Raw genomic sequence first — 23,517 nt, forward strand, 5'->3', positions numbered from 1 at the left:
CAATAAAGACTTCTGCACTCATATAAATTAAAACAATAGCCAGAACTAATGTGAAGTTGCATAGCTGCCTGTAAATACTATTAAGGTGATAACTGTAAACTAACTTTGCCATCATAGGAAGAAAGATTAGTTGAAAACATAGATGGAGTATACTTCCTTTTTGAAGTGAAGACTCCTCCAATTTGTAAGTGTAGAACTTCCAGAAATATGGTACAGGATTTTGTGAGGAGTCTCTTGATGCAAGCATGCTGCTTGGCATGAGCTGAAGAAGTAACTGAGATTTTCATGGGATCTGGCACCAATCCTTATATCAAGGGCAGATAACTTTTAGCATCATAAAGAGTTCTCTGGGAGGGCTGGATTTGTGAGATAGTAGTAATTCTCCTAAAGTATTATGATAGGGAAACATATTTAAAGAAGACACAAGTACACTACCTTATAATCATTTGGATAAATCCATGATTATATTAATTTCATAATTTAATTTACATTCTTAACTTTCTGGATTAGACATGTGCTAACCTTACTCTGTGTTAAAATGTCTGTAGGTGATAAAAGCTGATTTAAAGTACAATACTTTACCTAGGTTTCATGACACTGAAAAAGGTTGGAATCTTTGTATCAACAGCATCCAAGAATACGTCCCCATCACTGACTGTCACATCCCCATCACTGATTGTCACATCTTCATTTGACTGTTTAACACCATGTGGTGATGCAACTTGTACTGGTCCATTGGAAATATTTCCAAGACAGCCTGATGGAGGAATAACAGGTTTGGATTGCACTTGATTTTGACTGCTTGAGTCATCTGACATATGCTTGTCATGTGACTGAATGTGATCTTGTGACATGGACTGGTTGCCATTAGTGTTTGAAGTTTCTTGTAAAGTGCAGCTATTTTCATGAATAGTGCTTGTAGTCCTGTTACTACCTTTAACATTTTCACTTTCAGATAAGGACTGATCTGAGTAAGAATTATTTGATACAGTGCGTTGCCTTGATGATTTTTGCATAGGTGGTGTGTTTTCGAGACTAGAAACTGAAGGTGACCTAGACCCTCGCCCAAGTAAGCTTCTGAAATATAAATTTAATAAATTTAAAAATCTGTTTGAGATTAAAGAATACGAAATGAATTCAATTACCTAGTGAATATATCTTCAAAAATAGAACAAATTTACATGTAACATGAAGTAAATATTTAAAGTTGTACAGACACTGAAGTTGTTTTCGTTCTTAAGGTAGCACAGAACAGTTTTGTAATATTGGTTGTGGACTTATTTCTATGTTTCTCCATCATAAATTACTTTGGTGTCAAGAATGTGTGATTTCATGTTGTATGCACAAAGGTATTATTCTGGTGAAAAACACTTTGCTAGTAGCTGGGTTTGAGATTAAAGTTTGCCCTACAAGGCAAATGATTGGCACTACATTTTCTCCCAACTCATTTGTTATGCATTGATGAAATTTTTCACAGTGAGTGGCAATGTTTGAAAATCCATCTGTCCAAGGTCTACTTTCTGTTTTGCTGGTAAAAAACAATATTAGTGAGGTGCATTTTTTTTAAAGCATGATGTGTGCAATAGTTAAGCACACAAAAACATCATAAAACTCTTAAATTTAGATAAAAGCAAAAATTGATCCTTGACATGTAGAAAGTTGCTGGTTAGAGAGAGAGAGAGAGAGAGAGAGAGAGAGAGAGAGAGAGAAAGAGAGTCTAACAAAAACTTACTTGTCCATAGAACTGGACCTAGATATTTGATATTTATGGCCCTGAAAGGTAATGAAAGGAATTTGTACAGAAGATCATTATGTATCCTCTAACCCTGCAAGCACTGATACATTATGTATCCTCTAACCATGCAAGCACTGATACACCTCAAAGGTAATGAAAGGAATTTGTACAGAAGATCATTATGTATCCTCTAACCATGCAAGCACTGATACACCTTAAAGGTATATTTTGGCACAAAAGAAATCTAAATAATCACATTTTCTATATCAGCAAAGACAAGAGATAAATATGAATTTGTCCAAAAATTAAGCAATGAAAAAATATTGTATGGCCTTAACTTTTCCTTATGTATGTCATAAAGTCAAATTGTTTTTAGAATTCTGAAAATCTTAATATCCTAAAGAAAAAAAAAAACCCATTCTGTTCACCTCAAGAAAGTCTTGATTTATCTTTAAATGCAAGAAGTAAATGGGCATATTCAGTACTTTAACAAAATGCATTAATTCTGCAACTTTCTTATCAGCCAATACAAGATAAATAAAAGTATTTAAGGCAGTATGATCTCTTAAAAACTGACTGAATGTTGGTCTGGTGAACAGATGAAGCAAAAAAAACCATACACATGCACACAACAAAGATAGGGCAGTAAAATCAACCCACCTTTTTAATAGGAACTACAAGAGGATTTGTGGGCAAGGCAGCATCAGTGACATGTTGGTGTGGATGTTGAAAGGAAATCACAGCATTTGCAGTCCTCATACATTCTTCCAGGGTTTTGATGAATGTATCACAAGTCGCACTAAGTAATGATGTAGCTTCATCTAATTTCTGAAATATTTTAATTCTTTTTAGTCACCCATCTTTCTTTTCTTTCTGGTCTCCAAAATGTAGCAATATAATGATTTTCAAAATGACTACAAGACAATGGACAGAAGCTGTGTAAAACATGTGAACTGTTGCCTGTCAGGATAATTTAGAGTCAATTCTGTATACTATACCCCTCCCCACGACCACGATTGTCTTACCATGTGAAGCTAACATCAATATATTTCCACATTTTTGGTCTTTTATTCTAAATAGTTCTTAAAATGGAATTAAGATAAAAACATGACACAGCCTTTCCCCAATTATCTGTACGTGTGTGATTTGGATTTTTAACGTAGCTTTAACAATTTTTCAGTCTTATCACTTCAATGTCTGCAGTGTGACAGTTTATAGTAATGTCTAGCATTGGGGTATCATGCTGCAGAAATGTAGCTCGATGTCCCACCCAGTCATTATCCCGACACCAGGCCAACCAGTCCTAACACTAACCTCTTAATGCTGAGCGCCAAGCGAGGCAGCTGTTAGTACCATTTTTGTAAGTCTTAGGTATGACTCGGCTGGGGATCGAACAGACGACCTCCCGCATCTGAGGTGGGCATTCTAACCACTAGGCTACCGGAGTGGTACTCCTTAATTATCTTAAAATTCTATAATACTAAACATCAATTTTTAAAAAATGTATTTTGGAGAAAGATTTTATATTTTGACATTTATCACCCAGATCATTAATTAATTCTGACCAAGAAACACAATTATTAATTTGCTTCTTGAATGGTATTATTTATTTTGCAGCAACATTGGTGAAATCTTTGTTTCTGTGAAAGAGAGAGAGAGATCATCCTAAATTCATCTACAGATTTTATTGCCACCCCTGCACCACCACTCTACCCAACACAATGCCAATTATACTAATTTTCAGTCACCATCGCCGTTAGATTGTTTCCTTAAATATGCATTATTTTATACACACTAGGTCAAGATGGGCCAGAAAACATTCCTTTAGTGACAGGTACCTGAAAGCCAATGAACGAGAAGATGACCCAAAAATCTAGGTCAGCAGAATGCTTTGTGTGGAGATTTCTTTTAAACGCATACATGATATGAACAACCATCCTAATGTTACTCTACTATCCACATCTGATGGTGTGTCAGCATAATTAACCCAATGTTGGAAAAGCCTCGTTGCCAGAATGCCTTCTGTCAAATTCTATTTAGCTATTTCAACGCTCAAGTGGTCTAAAGCCTCGCTGCCAGAATGCCGTCTGTCAAATTCTATTTAGCTATTTCAATGCTCCAGTGGCCTAAAGCCTCGTCTCCAGAATGCCTTCTGTCAAATTCTATTTAGCTATTTCAATGCTCCAGTGGCCTAAAGCCTCTTTGTCAGAATGCCTTCTGTCAAATTCTATTTAGCTATTTCAACGCTTCAGTGGCCTAAAGCCTCATTGCCAGAATGCCTTCTGTCAAATTCTATTTAGCTATTTCAATGCTCCAGTGGTCTAAAGCCTCTTTGTCAGAATGCCTTCTGTCAAATTCTATTTAGCTATTTCAACGCTTCAGTGGCCTAAAGCCTCATTGCCAGAATGCCTTCTGTCAAATTCTATTTAGCTATTTCAATGCTCCAGTGGCCTAAAGCCTCATTGCCAGAACGCCTTCTGTCAAATTCTATTCAGCTATTTCAATGTTCCAGTGGCCTAAAGCCTCATTGCCAGAATGCCTTGTCAAATTCTATTTAGCTAGGTAGTTAGAGCATCCACCTTGGATGTCGACTCTCATAAAGTATACCAAGTTGTACTCTCAATATAGTATACCAAGTTGTAGTATACCAAGTTGTAGTCTCAATGTACTCTCAATATAGTATACCAAGTTTTAGTATACCAAGTTGTACTCTCAATATAGTATACCAAGTTGTACTCTCAATATAGTATACCAAGCTGTACTCTCAATATAGTATACCAAGTTTTAGTATACCAAGTTGTACTCTCAATATAGTATACCAAGTTGTACTCTCAATATAGTATACCAAGTTGTATTCTCAATATAGCATACCGAGTTGTACTCTTAATATAGTATACCAAATTGTACTCTAAATATAATATCAAGTTGTATTCTCCATATAGTATAACAAGTTTTAGTATACCAAGTTGTACTCTCAATATAGTATACCATGTTGTACTCTTAATATAGTATACCAAGTTGTACTCTCAATATAGTATACCAAGTTTTAGTATACCATGTTGTACTCTCAGTATAGTATACCAAATTGTACTCTCAATATAGTATACCAAGTTTTAGTATACCAAGTTGTATTCTCAATATAGTATACCAAGTTGTACTCTCAATATAGTATACCAAGTTGTACTCTCAATATAGTATACCAAGTTGTACTCTCAATATAGTATACCAAGTTTTACTGTTAAAACAGAACATAGATGATTAAGATGCCAGGATGATCTGCATCTCATTTTTATTTTGGATTCATACACTCCAACACGAGCAGCAGTTCACATCAGGTTTTCCTGTTTCCCTTGACAGCCACGTGATGATACCAACACATCGGAAATCGAGTGGTTGGTGGCCTCTCCAGAGTGGTTCTCAAAACGTTTGATGCAATCAGATTAATTACAATAATTCTGTGGTACCAGCCTCACACTGCTACTATGTACACATACTGTATTTGACTTTCAAAATCCTATAGAATGAATTATTGTATTACAATGACTATTAATATTAAAAAGTGATATCTAACTTGCCATGTGATACAAGTGCAATAATAAGTATTTTTACAAAACAAGTCTCATTTACCTGTATGTCAGGAACTTCCTTTTCTTGGACTGCCATTTTTACCGAATGGACTTGCTGCATCAATACATCACAGTACAGTCGAAGTTCAGATTTCTTGGACCGCACAATGTCAGGGGAAATTTTACCTTCAATTCACAGAAAAAAGCATGCTTGCAACATACTGTCAGACCGAATCAACATTCAGACTTACAGAATGTGTATAAGTTGGTGTGTGATTTTATATATATATATCAGGGTTCTCCAGGATGCAAATCCACGCTAAAGTACACATACTATTAATTTTTAGATGCATGAAAATTCCAACCGCCAACTCATTGGTACCGAATATACTTGCTTATAAGTCAAGTCATCTACAAACAACAAAGATCCTGATCTGCCTTAGCATAATGAACCTGCAGATCAGGGTCTATGCTGTTTGTTCTACTGATTATTCCTAACAAACTGCATAGACCAAGATCTGTTGATAGACCAAGATCTGTGGGAGCATTATGAGATGGCAGAGCTGGGTCTGTGCAGTTTGCTGTTGGACTCATCTTGTAAGAAAGTACGTATAGAATGCAAGTACTTTGTTGGTTATATTCTCTTTTTTGATCTATTTGTACAAAATGAGTATTAATTATGTAGTGTGTGAGTTATCAAAGAACATCCGACTATAGTGGGATAAGATAAAGCTGAGGAGGTTAGATCTTAGCAGACAGCGCGGATTAAGACAACAGTTAATTGATTATCTGTGCCAAATAATAATTTTGATCAAAACACTAATTACATGTGCATGTGATTTCATAAACATCAGCCAGCACAGTTTTAATCCATCTTATAATAAATCCTCATGTAATGTTTCTAACAACTGCATTTTATATAATATTCCATATTTAGAAAGATAGTGCCAAGATTTTAGAACTTCTTTGATTTGTTGGAGGTATATGAGCTGTGCGTTAACTGTCACACAATCAGCTATTATTCTGGTGTGTACAGATATACTATTGTTTTCAAGTGATTATTATATGCATGCTTTTCCTGTAGCAAAATAACAGAAATTTGGGGGTGGGGCCAAGCAAACCTGACACCAGGCAGACCAGTCCAAACACTAACATCTGAATGTCAAATGCCTAGTGAGACAGCTGCTAGTAACATTTTTGTAAGTCTTTGGTATGACTTGGCTGTAGTTTGAACCTGTGACCTCACACATCCAAGACAGATGCTCTAACCAATAGTCCACCAGACCAATTGGTCATGGGTCTGAACCCCCTCCAAGTCACAACAAAGACTTATAAAAATGGTATCAGAATCTGTCTCGCTCAATGCTCGGCATTAAGAGGTCAGTGGAAGGACTAGTCAGCCTGGTGTCAGGATAATGTGACTGAGTGAGATGTGATGCTACATGTCTGCAGCACGAGGCCACAGTGTTTGACATCACTATAAACTCCCACAAATACAGTAAGTACTGTCAAAGATATATAAATCTTAAATCTGTACTGAATCTTAATACATGACTTGGGTTCAGTTATTGTGTAATTGTATTTGTAACTGTTATTGAACATCATTGATATGGTGTAATTGTATTTGTAGCTGTAATTGAACATCATTGATATGGTGTAATTGTATTTGTAACCGCAATTGAACATCATTGACATGGTGTAATTGTATTTGTAACTGTAACTGAACATCATTGATATGGTGTAATTGTATTTATAACTGTAACTGAACATCATTGATATGGTGTAATTGTATTTGTAACTGTAATTGAACATCACTGATATGGTGTAATTGTATTTGTAACCGCAATTGAACATCATTGATATGGCATAATTGTATTTATAACTGTAATTGAACATCATTGATATGGTGTAATTGTATTTATAACTGTAATTGAACATCACTGATATGGTGTAATTGTATTTGTAACTGTAATTGAACATCATTAATATGGTGTAATTGTATTTGTAACTGTAATTGAACATCATTGATATGGTGTAATTGTATTTGCAACTGTAATTGAACATCATTGATATGGTGTAATTGTATTTGTAACTGTAACTGAACATCACTGATATGGTGTAATTGTATTTGTAACTGTAACTGAACATCATTGATATGGTGTAATTGTATTTGTAACTGTAACTGAACATCATTGATATGGTGTAATTGTACTTGTAACTGTAATTGAACATCACTGATATGGTGTAATTGTATTTGTAACTGTAACTGAACATCATTGATATGGTGTAATTGTATTTGTAACTGTAATTGAACATCACTGATATGGTGTAATTGTATTTGTAACTGTAACTGAACATCACTGATATGGTGTAATTGTATTTGTAACTATAATTGAACATCATTAATATGGTGTAATTGTATTTGTAACTGTAACTGAACATCATTGATATGGTGTAATTGAATTTGTAACTGTAATTGAACATCACTGATATGGTGTAATTGAATTTGTAACTGTAACTGAACATCATTGATATGGTGTAATTGTATTTGTAACTGTAACTGAACATCATTGATATGGTGTAATTATATTTGCAACTGTAACTGAACATCACTGATATGGTGTAATTGTATTTGTAACTGTAACTGAACATCACTGATATGGTGTAATTGTATTTGTAACTGTAATTGAACATCAATGATATGGTGTAATTGTATTTGTAACTGTAATTGAACATCATTGATATGGTGTAATTGTATTTATAACTGTAACTGAACATCATGGATATGGTGTAATTGTATTTGTAATTGAAGGTCTAGATTTGAATAATTGCTCGATTACAACTCAATTACAAAAAGAAAGATACATGTTTTTTAATTAAATTTTTAAAATAAAATTTGAGAAAATACACGTTTATTTTAACCCTTTACCTCACAGAGCATAGTGACAAAGTGCAGCACGCTATAAATAGAACAAGTTACCTAGTCGACAGCATACACATAGGCCTGCATGTGAACTGTTAAGCAACGTAGTGTATGTTACGTTTAACAGCAGTTTTAACCATTTTACATTTTTGCTACACATCTATTATATGTGGAAAAATTTAAGAGTCAAGTCCGATTGTTATAGCTGTGTAATTATTTTTCACGGAAGAATTTTTTATGCGCTTTAAAATCGAGAGAGAACTCATTCACTGTCATATCAGTGGGGCCGCATGACCAACCATAGCTGCCATTTCCCATACTCAAAATTTACATGTTTTTCGTCTGCGTCTACATCACTAAGTCATCTGAATTTGATAATCAATAAAAACTAATTGCTGGCTACATAAATATCAGAACCTTTACCTAAGTTATTGAATCTTTCATAGTTGTGATTCTAATCGTGAAAACTTTGTAAGTACTGAATGAAATCCTGCCTGTGAAATGTTAAGCAATGTAGTATATGTTGCGTTTGACAGCAATTTTAACCATTTTACATTTTTGGTACACATCTATTATATGTGGAAAAATTTAAGAGTAAAGTCCGATTGTTATAGCTGTGTAATTATTTTTCACGGAAGAATTTTTTTATGTGCTTAAAAATCGAGAGAGAACTCGTTCACCGTCATGTCAGTGAGGCTGCATGACCAACCATAGCCGCCATTTCCGATACTCGAAATTTACAAGGTTTTCGTGTGCGTCTACATCACTAAGTCATCTGAATTTGATAAATTATAAAAACTAATTGCTGCCTACATCAATATCAGAAACTTTACCTAATTTATTGAATCTTTCGTGATTGTGATTCTAATTGTGAAAACTTCGTACGTACTGAATGAAATCCGCGGCCGCCATTTTGGAGAGTGGAGATTATGACCCAGTTACTTTAAATAGCAGATATCGACCAGTGCATGAATAGCGACCACGTGATTGTCATTCACAGAAATGAATGTAGTATCTAATGGGTGGGGGTTTCCCCAAAGGTGGCACTACGAAAACCAGCTCAAAATGGCTGATGTTTACAGCAGGCGTCGAAAGGCGCTTCCATGCGAATCTTGTAGAGGCGTCAAAAGGCGCTTCCATGTGAATGGAGTAGAGGTGTCCAAAGACGCTTGCATTATGTAAAGGGTTAACTGCCATGTGTTAGGCTAATAATATAGGCATTAACACAGAATCAGCAATAAAGCTAAGTGTTAGATAAGAAAGTTGTATAGAAATGATTATACTTAGTCTACTGTTGGATTCAGAATTAGGTTAAATTACAATGTGATTGGTGTGACTGAGTAATTAATTACAATTACACTGTACTTCTAATTGAACATCACCAATATCGTGTAATTGTAATTGTAAATGAAGTCATAACCTTGAGTAATTGAAACAGAATTTGCAACTGCCATATGCAAGCACATACTAACTGTACTTGTACTTGTAACTGACAAAAGTAATTGAACCCATGTGTCCTTAATACTGAGACCTATTCAAGCACATACTAATTGTACTTTGACAAAAGTAATTATACCCATGTGTCCTTAATACTGAGACCTATTCAAGCACATACTAACTGTACTTTGACAAAAGCAATTATACCCATGTGTCCTTAATACTGAGACCTATTCAAGTACATACTAATTGTACTCTGACAAAAGTAATTATACCCATGTGTCCTTAATACTGAGACCTATTCAAGCACATACTAATTGTACTTTGACAAAAGTAATTATACCCATGTGTCCTTAATACTGAGACCTATTCAAGCACATACTAATTGTACTTTGACAAAAGTAATTATACCCATGTGTCCTTAATACTGAGACCTATCCAAGCACATACTAATTGTACTTTGACAAAAAATAATTGAACCCATGTGTCTTTAATACTGAGACCTATCCAAGCACATACTAATTGTACTTTGAAAAAAGTAATTGAACCCATGTGTCCTTAATACTGAGACCTATTCAAGCACATACTAATTGTACTTGTAACTGACAAAAGTGATTAAACCCATGTGTCCTTAATACTGAGACCTATTCAAGCACATACTAATTGTACTTGTAACTGACAAAAGTGATTAAACCCATGTGTCCTTAATACTGAGACCTATCCAAGCACATACTAATTGTACTTTGACAAAAAATAATTGAACCCATGTGTCCTTAATACTGAGACCTATCCAAGCACATACTAATTGTACTTTGAAAAAAGTAATTGAACCCATGTGTCCTTAATACTGAGACCTATTCAAGCACATACTAATTGTACTTGTAACTGACAAAAGTGATTAAACCCATGTGTCCTTAATACTGAGACCATCATCATTCAAGAGATACCTAAGACCAACCATTAAACAGCTGAGTTAACAAGATGATTAAATTTAGCTGAACACGGTGGTGTACCTGAATCATCATCTGACCTTCCATTACTGAGAGAGGCCTTGGCCGAGCCAAGTTCAATTAACCATTGCTGTCTCTCGTGAGGGGTGGCAGTCTTTACGTAGAAATGCTGCTCCCCGGGTATGATCAGATCCAAACGGGTATTGTCTGTCTGATGAACTGACAAAAAAGGAAAACAGATCAGAAATAAACATTTCAATATCATTGTACCTGTCAAGTGCATTAACGGTTTCATATAAAAGAGTTGTCTTTCAAGATGAAAATCTTGAATAATATTTGTTATTAACCAATTGAAAACTGAAGGTTTATGCATACTATGGTGTTTGATTCTAAGATATTGTTGTTTCAGAACATGTTGTGATGACTTAAGGTCCATTAATGTCATGCCTTTTACTGCAGCTTATGTTAATGTCGGCATCATATACCTTATAAAATGCAAATGAATTACTTCTTTTTTATGCTATAATATACGTCCACTCTTTGGTGTGTCTGGTTTTTAACCTTTTATGTGCATTTGTCATTTTGTTTTTTTTAAAAACATATTTCTGTGTCTGCCATTTCTGACTCATGTACACACTGTAAAAGATGTGAAACTGGTTAACACACAATGACACAGACAGTCAGATGAAAACTGCTTGGTTAACACAAACTGACTCAACGAGTCAGATGTAAAACTGATTGGTTAACACACATTGACACAGCCCATCAGATGTAAAACTGATTGGTTAACACACAGTGATACAGCCAGTCAGATGTGAAACTGATTGGTCAACACACAGTGATACAGCCAGTCAGATGTGAAACTGATTGGTTAACACACACTGACACAGCCAGTCAGATGTAAAACTGATTGGTTAACACACACTGATACAGCCAGTCAGATGTAAAACTGATTGGTTAACACACATTGACCAAACTTCACAAGATATGATAAAGAACTGGCTGACTTGGTTGAGTGCCTCAACACAACCTCCACTGCATACAATATAGAGATCAGCACTGAAGAAAAAAAAACTGATGACAAACAACACCAACAGTATCAGTGCAGAAATAAAGGTCAGTGGATGCTTTATGTACTTGGGATCAATTATCACAGAGGGTTCCAACCCAAAACCACTTTGCAGGATTGCCTAGATAACAGCAGCAATAACGAGGCTGAGGCCAATATGGAAAGATACCAACATTGCTTTTGGTTCCAAAATAAGGCTGATGCACTCAGTTGTCATATCCATCTTTCTGTATGATTGTGAAACATTGATGCTCACATCAGATCTACAAAGAAGGATTCAAACCTTGATAGGAGATGCTACTGCAAGATCTTGGGCACCTCATACATTGACCATATAACCAACAATGAAGTCCACAACAGGATCCAATGAGTCATCGGATCCTATGAAGACCTCTTGACCGCTGAAAAAAAAGCATAAACTGAAGTGGTATCGTCATGTCTCAAGATCATCTGGACTGGCAAAGACAATCTTGCAAGGCACAATGTGAGGGTGCAGAAGAAAAGGCAGACAGAAAAAGAGGTGGGAAGACAACATTAAGTTGTGGACTGGCATGGGATTTGGAGATTCCTAAAGGGCAGTAGAGAACAAGGAAAGATGGAGAGAACTGGTAAACTGTAGTGCACCAATAACCTCTTGGGTTATGGGATTGATGATGATGATGATGATGATGATGAAAATATTTACAGAAGTTGGGTCAATCAGAATTCAATGTACTAATAATTTAAATTTAAGCATGCCTGCCTTACCTCTTATATCACATACTGCCATGCGCAGAGACCCTTTACAGCCATTATTCACATCTTGTTCAGAATTGTAGTATGACAGAATTCCACCATCCAGAACAAACCAGCGGGGCTGCCATCCTGTGAAAAGCACAATTGTTTTAATGAACTGTCTGTCATTCTTTCCCATATAGGCCTGTACATTGTTTTCTATATCAACATTTCAAGTAGTTTTGCAATACTTTAAAAAGTTTTCAAGGAGAATTTTTTACTTCTGTTGGAAAGTGAGTCATGCATCCATTTAAACTGCATTTACAGATCATTCCTATAGTTGCGTCAAATTCCCTATTAAAGTAACAATCTATTTGAAAATGTTAGTCTATTATAACAGCCAGGGGACATTATTTTGCTTGATAACTACCATAATCATGGGGCATGAGGGTAAAAAAGTAATATATACATTTATATTTTTCTTATTTTCTTCAGCCATACCACAGCATCTTCCCTCAAAAAGTTCATGGACTGTCTATAAAAATTCAAAGAAACATCTCAAATTCTGTGATTTTTCATGCTATTGGACTGGGTATGAACCACAACTCTTAATAGGGTTTATTCCAAAATGAAATCTTAAAAGAAGGAAATTCTTCCCTTTGTTTGAAAGTGTGGGGGTGAGGTGGATTTCCTGAATATCGGTGGGATTTCATAAAGAAACTGATGTGGAGTTTGAATTTCATTCATTATGTTGATTTTCTTCTGAATGCATCTTTTTTTTAAAAAATAATTCAACACTCAACCATACATCCTGAAACAAATCCTACAACCGTACATCCTGAAACAAATCCTACAACCATACATCCTGAAACAAATCCTACAACCCGTACATCCTGAAACAAATCCTACAACCGTACATCCTGAAACAAATCCTACTTAATGCTTATTTCTACACAAGATTAATTCATAAAGTAACTGGAAATTTAATTTTCACTTCTAATCAAGAACCATTAATATTTATTGATTTTGTATCTCCACAAACCAATAAATTAATTAATATTTCCTACATTCAACCCAATTAAGGTGCACCACAATATGAACTAAGGAAAAGGAACTATGCAGAGGTCAGTTTGATAACTTATGTTCTTCTCTTTTTCTGCAGCCCTTCATTTACTGTTTGTTGGGGATGAATTTAGGTCAACACCATCTTCTAAACACATAATTTATTCCAAGTGCCCATGTGTCAGATGGTTTAGTTTTATGTGTGCCTAGTCTAGTTAATATCATGTCATACCCAATAACAGATGGGAGTGGTATCTTAATATTTTGGGCTGCATCCCTTCATAAACCTTGTTGTTGTAGTTGTTGTTGTAGGGCTTAACGCCATTTTTCAGCACGCGATTGGCTATACATGGCGGCCAGTATTAATGGTGGCGGAAGAACCCGGGAAAACCCCGGAAAGAACCACCGACCCACGAGAAGCTACTGGCAGGCTTTCTCACATACCCACATTAGCCGAATCCGAGACTCGAACCCACGCAGACAGAGGTGAGATGGCAGTGATCCGTAACGGAGAGCGCTTTAGACCACTCGGCCACTCGGGGCCCCTTCATAAACCTAGATTACACGATGGGAGTGGGTATCTTAATTTTTTGGGCTGCATCCCTTCATAAACCTAGATTACATGATGTTAAATTCAGTTACTCATCCAAATACATTAACACTAGAATGGAAAGAAATCTGTATAGCACATGTTCTATCCAATAAATTTTGAAAGGTGCTACTTAAAAATAATATTTTATATATTTTGGACAGTAGCTTCATCATTTATTTTTGGGAAACTTTAGAAACAAACATAAACATTTGATCTAGTGTGAGTTTATTCTGTCACATTTAGGCTCTTACAAAACAAAAAAGAAAAGTGTCAAGACAACAAGCTTTGTAAAACTTAACAAATAATTTATTTCCCAAGAAAAACAAGGTAAAAAATGACAAAAAGAATTACGGATCTACGAATTAAATCCAAAAATAATCCAAGAATAAAAAAATAGAAGTCCTAGTAATAAAAGTTCTAATGAAACTGAGTTCAAATAAAATCCCAAATGGAAGGTGATGACGTATGCTGTGGTCAGCGATGTACTGGTGTATCAAGAGTTAAAAATTGAACTCAAACTGGTCACAACAAAAACACCTTAAAGTGTCAATGGTTTAAAGCCTGACTGCCCAAATTCTCTACAGAAAACAGTTATACTCTAATTTAAGACACAAACCAGATTCCCATATGAGGGTCAGATGGTCATGTTTCTAGAACAACATAGAAGCTTTTTACATCCCTAACATCACATACTCCCAATATGGCCTCGATTTCATTTTATGAAGCTTTGTCTGAGAAAGAATATTTTTTAAAAATTGTTTACTTCAACTTTTATTGATTCTGAATCAAGGTCAGGAGCTAGGTCAGCATAAGTAACAAAGTTTCTATTATTATTTGTTTATGAAAAACAGTCAGATCAAACTGAATTTCTGACACAAATTATGCAGTAATAAATATCAACTTAATTTTTCAGAGCTGAAAAACAAGGTAAGGACCACACACGCTCATGTACGCCTTCAAGTATATATATTGTGCAAAAGCCCCAAAATATTTCTTTTCTTAAATGTAACCAATGACTGCAATATGAGAAACTCTTGCTGGGATATGCCTATGAAAATATTAAAAAAATGTAACAATGATGACAGTATTAAAAAGTATCAAAAAGGTTGTTGTTGTTGTTGTTGTAGAGTTTAACGTCATTTTTCAGCACAAGATAGGCTATACATGGCGGCCAGTATTAATGGTGGAGGAAGAACCCAGGAAAACCCTGGAAATTACCATCGACCCACGAGAAACTACTGGCAAGCTTTCTCACATATCCACATTAGCCGAATCTGAGACTCGAACCCACGCAGACAGAGGTGAGATGGCAGTGATCCGTAATGAAGAGCGCTTTAGACCACTCGGCCACTCGGGGCCCCTATTAAAAAGGTAAGCGTTAAACCATTCAACACAATTTTTAATATTTAAATATGTAAAAGTTAAACCATTCTACAGCATTTTTAATATTTAAATAGGTAAATGTTAAACCATTCCACAAAATTCTTAATATTTAAATAGGTAAACATTAAACCTTTGTACATAATTTTTTATATTTAAATAGGAAAATGTAAAATCATTCTACAGAATCTTTGATATTTAAATAGGTAAACATTAAACCATTCTGCAAAAGAAACTGAAAGAAAACCAATTGAGACCTTGAATAATACAAGCATAAAATCAATTTGCAGTCCTTTGTTTCTCTATTTAAACAAAATCAATCACATAAATTTGATGAGAACCAACCTGATGCCAGTTTCTTATGATTCCACATTTTAACAGCTGACTCTACACGATATTTCATAAACCTTGTAATATTACTCAAAATAATAGTGAAAATTACATTTAAAAAAATTGGGACTAGCAAAATATCTCGCTGAGACTTCAACAAAAACAAACAAAAACCACAAGAGAACAACCCTGTAATGAAATTATAACATAAACTTGATAAACAGAAATCTGAAAATATTTAAAATTATTCTATTACTGATTATATTTTTTTTTTTAAAGTAATGAAAACTGACAAAAATTATCTGATCATAAACAAATTTTAAAACTGCTATTTTTATTTACTAAATTATGAATTCAAATCAATGTACATGAACATTTTAATGAAATTTACAATTGGTTTTTAATAGTGACATACATTTTCAACTCAAGTATGCCTCAAGAATGATATGATTCATACAGAAAAAGTAAGGGGAACTTTTGAAAAAATTCACAAAGGATGAATAAGTACTTCGAATGCAGAAAAAGTCAATATACTCTTGAAGCTGGATGTTCTCAAAACATTTATAAATAACCAGTGACTAAAAACACAAAAATATGCTCAAAACCCCGATACACAGGTACGGTCAAACCTATCCTAAAAGTCACCCGAGTTCAGCTGACACCTGGTAACAATAGTCATTCTAATTTTAATTCCACCAGCAAATTTTCTATATAAATGAAATCACAAGTCACCTGTCCTCTACGGTCATTAGCCATGCATTTCTAAACCAAGCAGTGGTTTCATCCTGCATTCTGTGGTCACTGCAGAGTATCAGCAGTGACCCTCCAAGTAAGCAAATTAAACTTCTTTTGCTGGGTGAGCAAGGCATGGTATATATATAAAGGTATATTACCTGAATTGATTTTTAAATATTTCTTATTTGATTTGTACGATTTTAATTTGGCGAAACTCAAAGAGGTCAATGTGTCAGTTTCAAAAGCAAGGCAGTGTCTAACCTTACATGACATATACTGCATTAATTTAGTAATCAAAGACTTTTTATGACCCTTCCCACCCTATTTGTGATATTTGGACATTTTTGTTGGGATGAAGGGTCTGAGTTGTTCGCCTAAAAAAAAAAATTGGAATTCGCCACCACCATGTACTGATGTCATAGGGTAGCCAATTACCAGCAGGTCTAACAAACTTAATGTTACTTCAAGTCATATCTGCATGAAACCAATAGGGAAATGATTTACATGTAATTAAATTCTGAGAAACTGTGATTATTATAATCTTTATATCTTTAATTCATTTATAGTTGAGACGAACTACAGCGCTGATGAAATTTGACCTGGTACTCACCATTTACATTGCTAGTCACAAGACAACACCAATTCTGCAACCTGCATGTCCATGTGTTGTGTTGGCTTGACTCTACTTGCAAAGATTTAGGAAGATTTAGGAAGGGGGATGTCAATGTCTATTGCAGGCGCACTGGTGGCTGATGAGCCCAATTCAAGCTGGCCCATCTGTTTTGTTCATAAGTGGCAGTGGCCCGGTGAACTGTATGGCGCCAGTTTTCAAGGTCAGCAGCTTGTGATGCCCATTGGCCGTGGTCAGTGCCACAGGTGGTGAGGATCTTTTTCAAGGAGTCTAAATATCTCTGTCGAGGTGCCCCTCTATCACGGTGGCCAGTGGACAGCTCACCATACAGTGTGATCTTTGGCAGGCAATGATCCTCCATTCTGGAGAAAAGCCCTGCCCAGCATAGCTGTATCTTCATGAGCATGGCCTCAACGCTGGTGATCCCTGCTTGTTTGAGAACTTCAGTGTTGGTAATGAAGTCACTCCATAGATGGTTGAGGATGGTGCGGAGGCAGCTTTGATGGAAGCGTTCAGGGTGGTGGCTGTAGGTGACCCAGGATTTGGCACCATATAGGAGGGTGGTCAGTATGACAGATCTGTAGATGCTGATCTTTGTATCTCTCTTGAGACCGGCATTGTGCCACACTCATTTATAGCGTCTGCCAAAGGCACCGTTTGCCTTGGCCAGTCTGTTGTCTATTTCTTTGTCAATCTTGGCATCAGAGAAAATCACACAGCCCAGGTAGGTGAACTGGTGGACTGCTTTCAGCTCTGTCTGGTCAAAGAAGATGCTTGGTGGCCAGTACACTTCCTTGTGTGCCGGCTGGTGAAGTACCTCAGCTTTCTTTAGGTTAACATCAAGACCAAAGAGCTGGCAAGCTTCTGCAAAGCAGGATGTTATGCACTGTAAAGTGGCTTCTGTGTGGGCAATAAGTGCGGCATCATCTACAAAGAGAAGTTCTCTAATCAGTTTTTCCAAGGTCTTGGTGTGGGCCTTATGCTGACTGGGCTTTCAGATGATCTCTAGACAATCAGTGATGTTCGAAAGGCTTCAGTCATCAACAATGAACTTGCAAGACTCCAGGTTGATATCGCCTCGCTACAGGAGACATGACTACCAGATTCCGGGTCCCTAAGAGAAAAGAACTACACATTTTTCTGGCAAGGAAAGAGTGCCGATGAAGCCAGAGAGTTTGGTGTTGGATTCGCTGTCAGGAACACTCTGATGGGGATGATAGAACCCTGCCAACAAGGAAATGTAAGACTGCTATCCCTCTGCCTCCACACCACAACCGCGCCTGTCAACCTGATCAGCATTTACGCTCTCACACTAAGCGCCTCCACAGATAACAAGGATGAATTCTACGATGAGCTAAACTCGCTCGACAAAATTCCCAAGGAAGAGAACTTGATTTTATGGGTGACTTCAATGCTAGGGTGGGTGCCAACCATGACTCTTGACCATCCTGTCTTGGCAAGTTTGGCACTGGGAAGATGAATGAGAACAGGCAGCGCCTTCTAGATATGTGCTCATACCATGACCTCAGCATCACCAATTCATTCTATCAGACAAAGCCACAGCATAAAGTGTCTTGGAGGCATCCCCAGTCTAAACACCTACACCAGCTGGACTTGATCATTACAAGATGGTCAGCCATGAAGTGTGTGCTTCCACAGCACTGACTGTGACACCAACACTCTCTGGTGTGCTGCAAAAGGAAGCTTCAGATGAAGAAAATCCACCGCTCTAGGCAAGAGGGTAAACCACGCATTGATGTGAGCAAAACGTCATATCCAGACAAGGACGAGGAATTCACCTATGCTCTTTCCAAGATGTTTGATTCAGAACCTCCCAACAACAGTGCCAAAGAAAGATGGGATCATGTCAGACAGACTGTGTACAGCACAGCCACATGGACCTTTGGTAATAAGCAATCAAAGAACAATGACTAGTTTGAGGCTAACTCCGCCACACTCATGCCAGTCATAGAAGAGTGTCGCAGTACTCACCTGCAATACAAAAGCGATCCCCCTGCCAGAAGACACTACAGGCATACAGGTCTACCAAAAGCAAAGTGCATTGATTAGCATGGCAGTGTGCCAATGAATACTGGCTTCAGCTCTGTCAGAGCATCCAGTCAGCAGCAGATATTGGAAACATAAGAGGCATGTATGATGGCATAAAAAAAGCAATGGGTCCCACGAAGAAGGTGACAGCACCAGTGAAGTCTGCCACAGGCAATACCATCCACAACAAAGGCAAGCAGATGGAGCGTTGGGTGGAATGCTACTCTGAACTGTACTCCAGACAGAACCACATGACCAATGATGCGTTCAATGCCATTGAAAACCTCCCTCTCATGGCCAAGAAACCTACTGAATCCAAACTAAAGAAGGCCTTAGAGAGACTGTCCTTAGGTAAAGCCCCAGGGAAGGATGGCATCCCAGCAGAAGTGCGGCTGTAGCGTGCTGCTCACACACCTGCAAGACCTCCTCTGCCAGTGCTGGGATGAGGGTGCAGTGCCTTAGGACACGAGAGACACCAATACTGTAACCCTGTATAAGAAAAGAAGCAACTGCAACAACTACGGGGCATATCCCTTCTCAGTATAATGGGTAAAATTTTCACATGCGTCATCCTGAACAGACTGCAGACACTTGCTGACATAGTGTATCCAGAGTCGCAGTGCGAGTTCCACGCAGAAAGGTCAACAATCGACATGATCTCCATCAGGTAACTACAGGAGAAATGCAGAGAACAACACAGACCCCTCTTCCTGGCCTTTGTAGACCTCACCAAGGCATTCGATCTGGTCAGCAGAGACAGACTCTTCACAATCCTGGCAAAAAATGGATGTCCTCCAAAGTTGCTAAGCATGGTCCTGTCCTTCCACGATGACATGAAAGGTACAGTACTGTGCAGTATCATGGCTCAACATCCGACCCCTTTGACATCCACAGTGGAGTGAAACAGGGCTGCATCCTTGCCCCTCCCCCAACTCTTCAGCATCTTCTTTGCATTTCAGCTCAAGCATGCTTTTGGGACATCCACAGAAGGGATCTACCTGCACACATGACCAGACGGCAGACTGTTCAACCTGGCATGACTAAAGGCAAAGGGCAAAGTGCGTGAAGTAATCATCAGGGACATGCTCTTCGCAGACGATGTTGCTCTAGCCACTCACTGAAGTTGAGCTGTGGCGCTTGATGCGCCACATTGCTAATTCTCAACATATTTATTTGACAACAAAGACCAGAAACCTCTCACTGTCACAGCAATTTGGAGAAAGTCAGATTCATCAAGAATGAGGCAAGTGACAATGACAGTTTTGTTGCATCATGTAACTACCAAGTCGTCATGTGTTCTCTACCTGATGAATCTGGCTTTGTGGTGGTCAGTTCCAACTTTCTGATAGACAACTGACTCTGACCTGACAAACCTACATAAATGTCCCAATATTAAACAGTGGGTGAGACGGTTCAAAGGAAACTTGGATTAACATTTAGGAACTACTAACAAGAGCACCTGGAAGCTTCTATTTATTCGCTAATCATCAAAGGTCACAAGCTAAAGCCAACCGTCTTTGAATCTCTGTGAGTTTGAGCAACCGCTTATTCCCTCAATTGTTTAAAGTGTAAACACATTTTCATGCCCAACAAAAGACTGTTGTGTCTTACAGGTAAGATGTATTTTATTCTGCAATTACATGTAAGATGTATTTTATTTTGCAATTACAGGTAAGATGTATTTTATTTTGCAATTACAGGTAAGATGTATTTTTTTTTGCAATTACAGGTAAGATGTATTTCATTTTGCAATTACAGGTAAGATGTATTTTATTTTGAAATTACAGGTAAGATATATTTTATTTTGCAATTACAGGTAAGATGTATTTTATTTTGAAATTACAGGTAAGATATATTTTATTTTGCAATTACAGGTAAGATGTATTTTATTTTGCAATTACAGGTAAGATGTATTTTATTTTGCAATTACAGGTAAGATGTATTTTATTTTGCAATTACAGGTAAGATGTATTTTATTTTTAAGCTGTTTCAACTGAAAATGAGATAAAAGGTTTTGCATGAGAGAGATATGAGAGATACATGAGTGTATGTACTCATCTGTAGTTTTCTTGATTGTTGCTAAATAAAATACATGTATCTTGATAGCATACTCATATTGCTAATAATAATACATGTGAAATAATAATAATGATAATACTATCTGCTTCATAGTGCATAAATTTGTCTTGAACCAAGTTCAAGGGTTGTACCTGCCTCTGAGGTCAACTGTCTACAATGGCAACTTTTGCCTTTTCCCATAGGTGGCTTTTACGGACAGGTTTGACTGTATTTACATGTTTTTGGTGTATATATCAGTGTACACTGCAATATGTTTTTGGTGTATATATCAGTGTACACTGCAATTATAAAAATTGTAATTGTTTTCATAATAAAAAAAACAAACCAATCTTTGATTTAAGTGATTTTGATATGAATTGTTTACTTTTTACCAATTTATATTGCAATTCATGCAATGAAGTCACTCAACTGTATTTGATTTTACTTGACTGGAAAGGTATGATAAACAGCAACTTGACTGAAAAGGTATGATAAACAGCGACTTGACTGGAAAGGTGTGATAAACAGCAACTTGGCTGGAAAGGTATGATAAATAGCAACTTGACTGGAAAGGTATGATAAACAGCGACTTGACTGGAAAGGTGTGATAAACAGCAACTTGGCTGGAAAGGTATGATAAACAGCGACTTGACTGGAAAGGTATGATAACCAGTGACTTGACTGGAAAGGTGTGATAAACAGCGACTTGACTGGAAAGGAATGATAATCAGTCAGAACATTTAAATATAAGAGAGAAGTTATCATTGCGAGAAACCAGAATGTGTATTTTAATTATATACATATATATCATACACTTGCAGTATACATATCATATACTTAAGTGTTTTGAAATAAATAACAAACACCAAATGAGGTAAAAGACAGAAATGCCATATACTGTAATACAAACATCAAGCAGAAGGCAAATTGCATCAGAGTCATTTTCTCAACACAGGAAAATATGAGTAATTGTTGAAGTGTGTGTGTGTGTTTTGGATTTTTAACATAGCTTTAACAATATTTCAGCCATATCGCTATGATATCTGCAGTGTGGCAGTTTATAGTGATGTCTAGCACTGGGGAATCATGCCGCAGACATGTAGCATGATGTTCCACCCAGTCACATTATCCAGACACCAGGCCGACCAGTCCTAACACGAACCTCTTAATGCTGAGCGCCTAGCGAGGCAGCTGTTAGTACCATTTTTATGTCATTTTCAGTATGACTTTGCCGGGATTCAAACCCATGACCCCCCACATCCGATGCGGACACTCTAGCCAACAGGCCACCATAGCGGTAAATCTGAGTCTAGCCTTGAATGCATAAAATGTGGCTTAAAAATATCTTTATTTTGAATAAGAATCAAAATATTTTCCAATGACTGTGACATAATGTGCTAAATCATACTAATTTTATCACGATTAAAAAATATGCAAATCATAATAAATTCTTTTTCACAAGTATTAGGGCAAATATGTTTACTTCGGTGTACTTCAGTTTTTTAGTATATTTAGGTCTTTCTAGTAACCTCTATATAACCATCGGTAAGAAATAGGAAAATTTCAGCAAGAAATACTGCGAGGCAAATAAAATGGGCCAAATTTCAAAGATATACATTCAAAATCGTGGAAGGTACATGTATTTGAATGATTCCTGTGATTCGTTTTAATTTTGCAAACTGAAATGATGCAGAAAACATCCGATTTGTATACATTCCATAATATTGGAAATATCATGCCCTGTTGCTACATATGGTAAAAAAATCCAGTGCTTAATGAAGTCATATGATGAATCTTAAAGCGACAACCCATGCTGATGTCGCATGATTTCGACGAATTCCACGTTTTAAACAGAAAACACGCCCTGACCAAACACCCCAACATAAAGATCCAAATATCTTAATTGAGAAAGGAGAGGTGAGATGAAATTCTTACTGCGAGCAGAACACGGCTATTGACGGCAACTTCCTGCTGCCAGAAATCTTGCGTCTCTTTATGAACTTTAACAGGCTAACAACAATTTAATTTTCAGCAAATACACGTAAATGACTGGAGGATTACAGCATACATGTCATTAATCTTGATCATTCCTTACCAGATAAATAATTTGTCCATTTCCAAAGTACACCTTCCATCCTGCATGTCGTTTACCTTCTGTCAAACGTCAACATATAAAGCTGGTAATAAAATATTAGTTTCGTAATTAAGATGGATCTTAAAAGTGTATATACTCTCTTTCGGGTGTATATATACTAAGTAAACATATTTATCGATGTTATCAATTGC

General features: G+C 36.6%; 1 protein-coding gene across 1 annotated transcript in view; it reads right to left on the bottom strand.

Moving 5' to 3' along the window:
• LOC149790797 (pleckstrin homology domain-containing family A member 8-like) overlaps positions 1–23,395 on the bottom strand; it is a 49,773-nt gene extending 26,378 nt beyond the window's left edge. The window contains exons 1-7 of the mRNA XM_089972859.1: positions 23,327–23,395; positions 12,428–12,544; positions 10,675–10,830; positions 5,363–5,487; positions 2,396–2,563; positions 1,733–1,773; positions 583–1,077 (exon numbers count right to left, since the gene is read on the bottom strand). Coding sequence (XP_089828985.1) covers positions 583–1,077; positions 1,733–1,773; positions 2,396–2,563; positions 5,363–5,487; positions 10,675–10,830; positions 12,428–12,544; positions 23,327–23,366 — 1,142 coding nt within the window. The 5' untranslated portion in view covers positions 23,367–23,395. The remainder of the gene's footprint in view (positions 1–582; positions 1,078–1,732; positions 1,774–2,395; positions 2,564–5,362; positions 5,488–10,674; positions 10,831–12,427; positions 12,545–23,326) is intronic.
• Positions 23,396–23,517: the final 122 nt, after the last annotated feature.

This window comes from Sinohyriopsis cumingii, chromosome 10 (genome assembly GCF_028554795.1).
Source record: "Sinohyriopsis cumingii isolate HCF-2022 chromosome 10, ASM2855479v2, whole genome shotgun sequence".
Lineage (NCBI taxonomy): Eukaryota > Metazoa > Mollusca > Bivalvia > Unionida > Unionidae > Sinohyriopsis > Sinohyriopsis cumingii.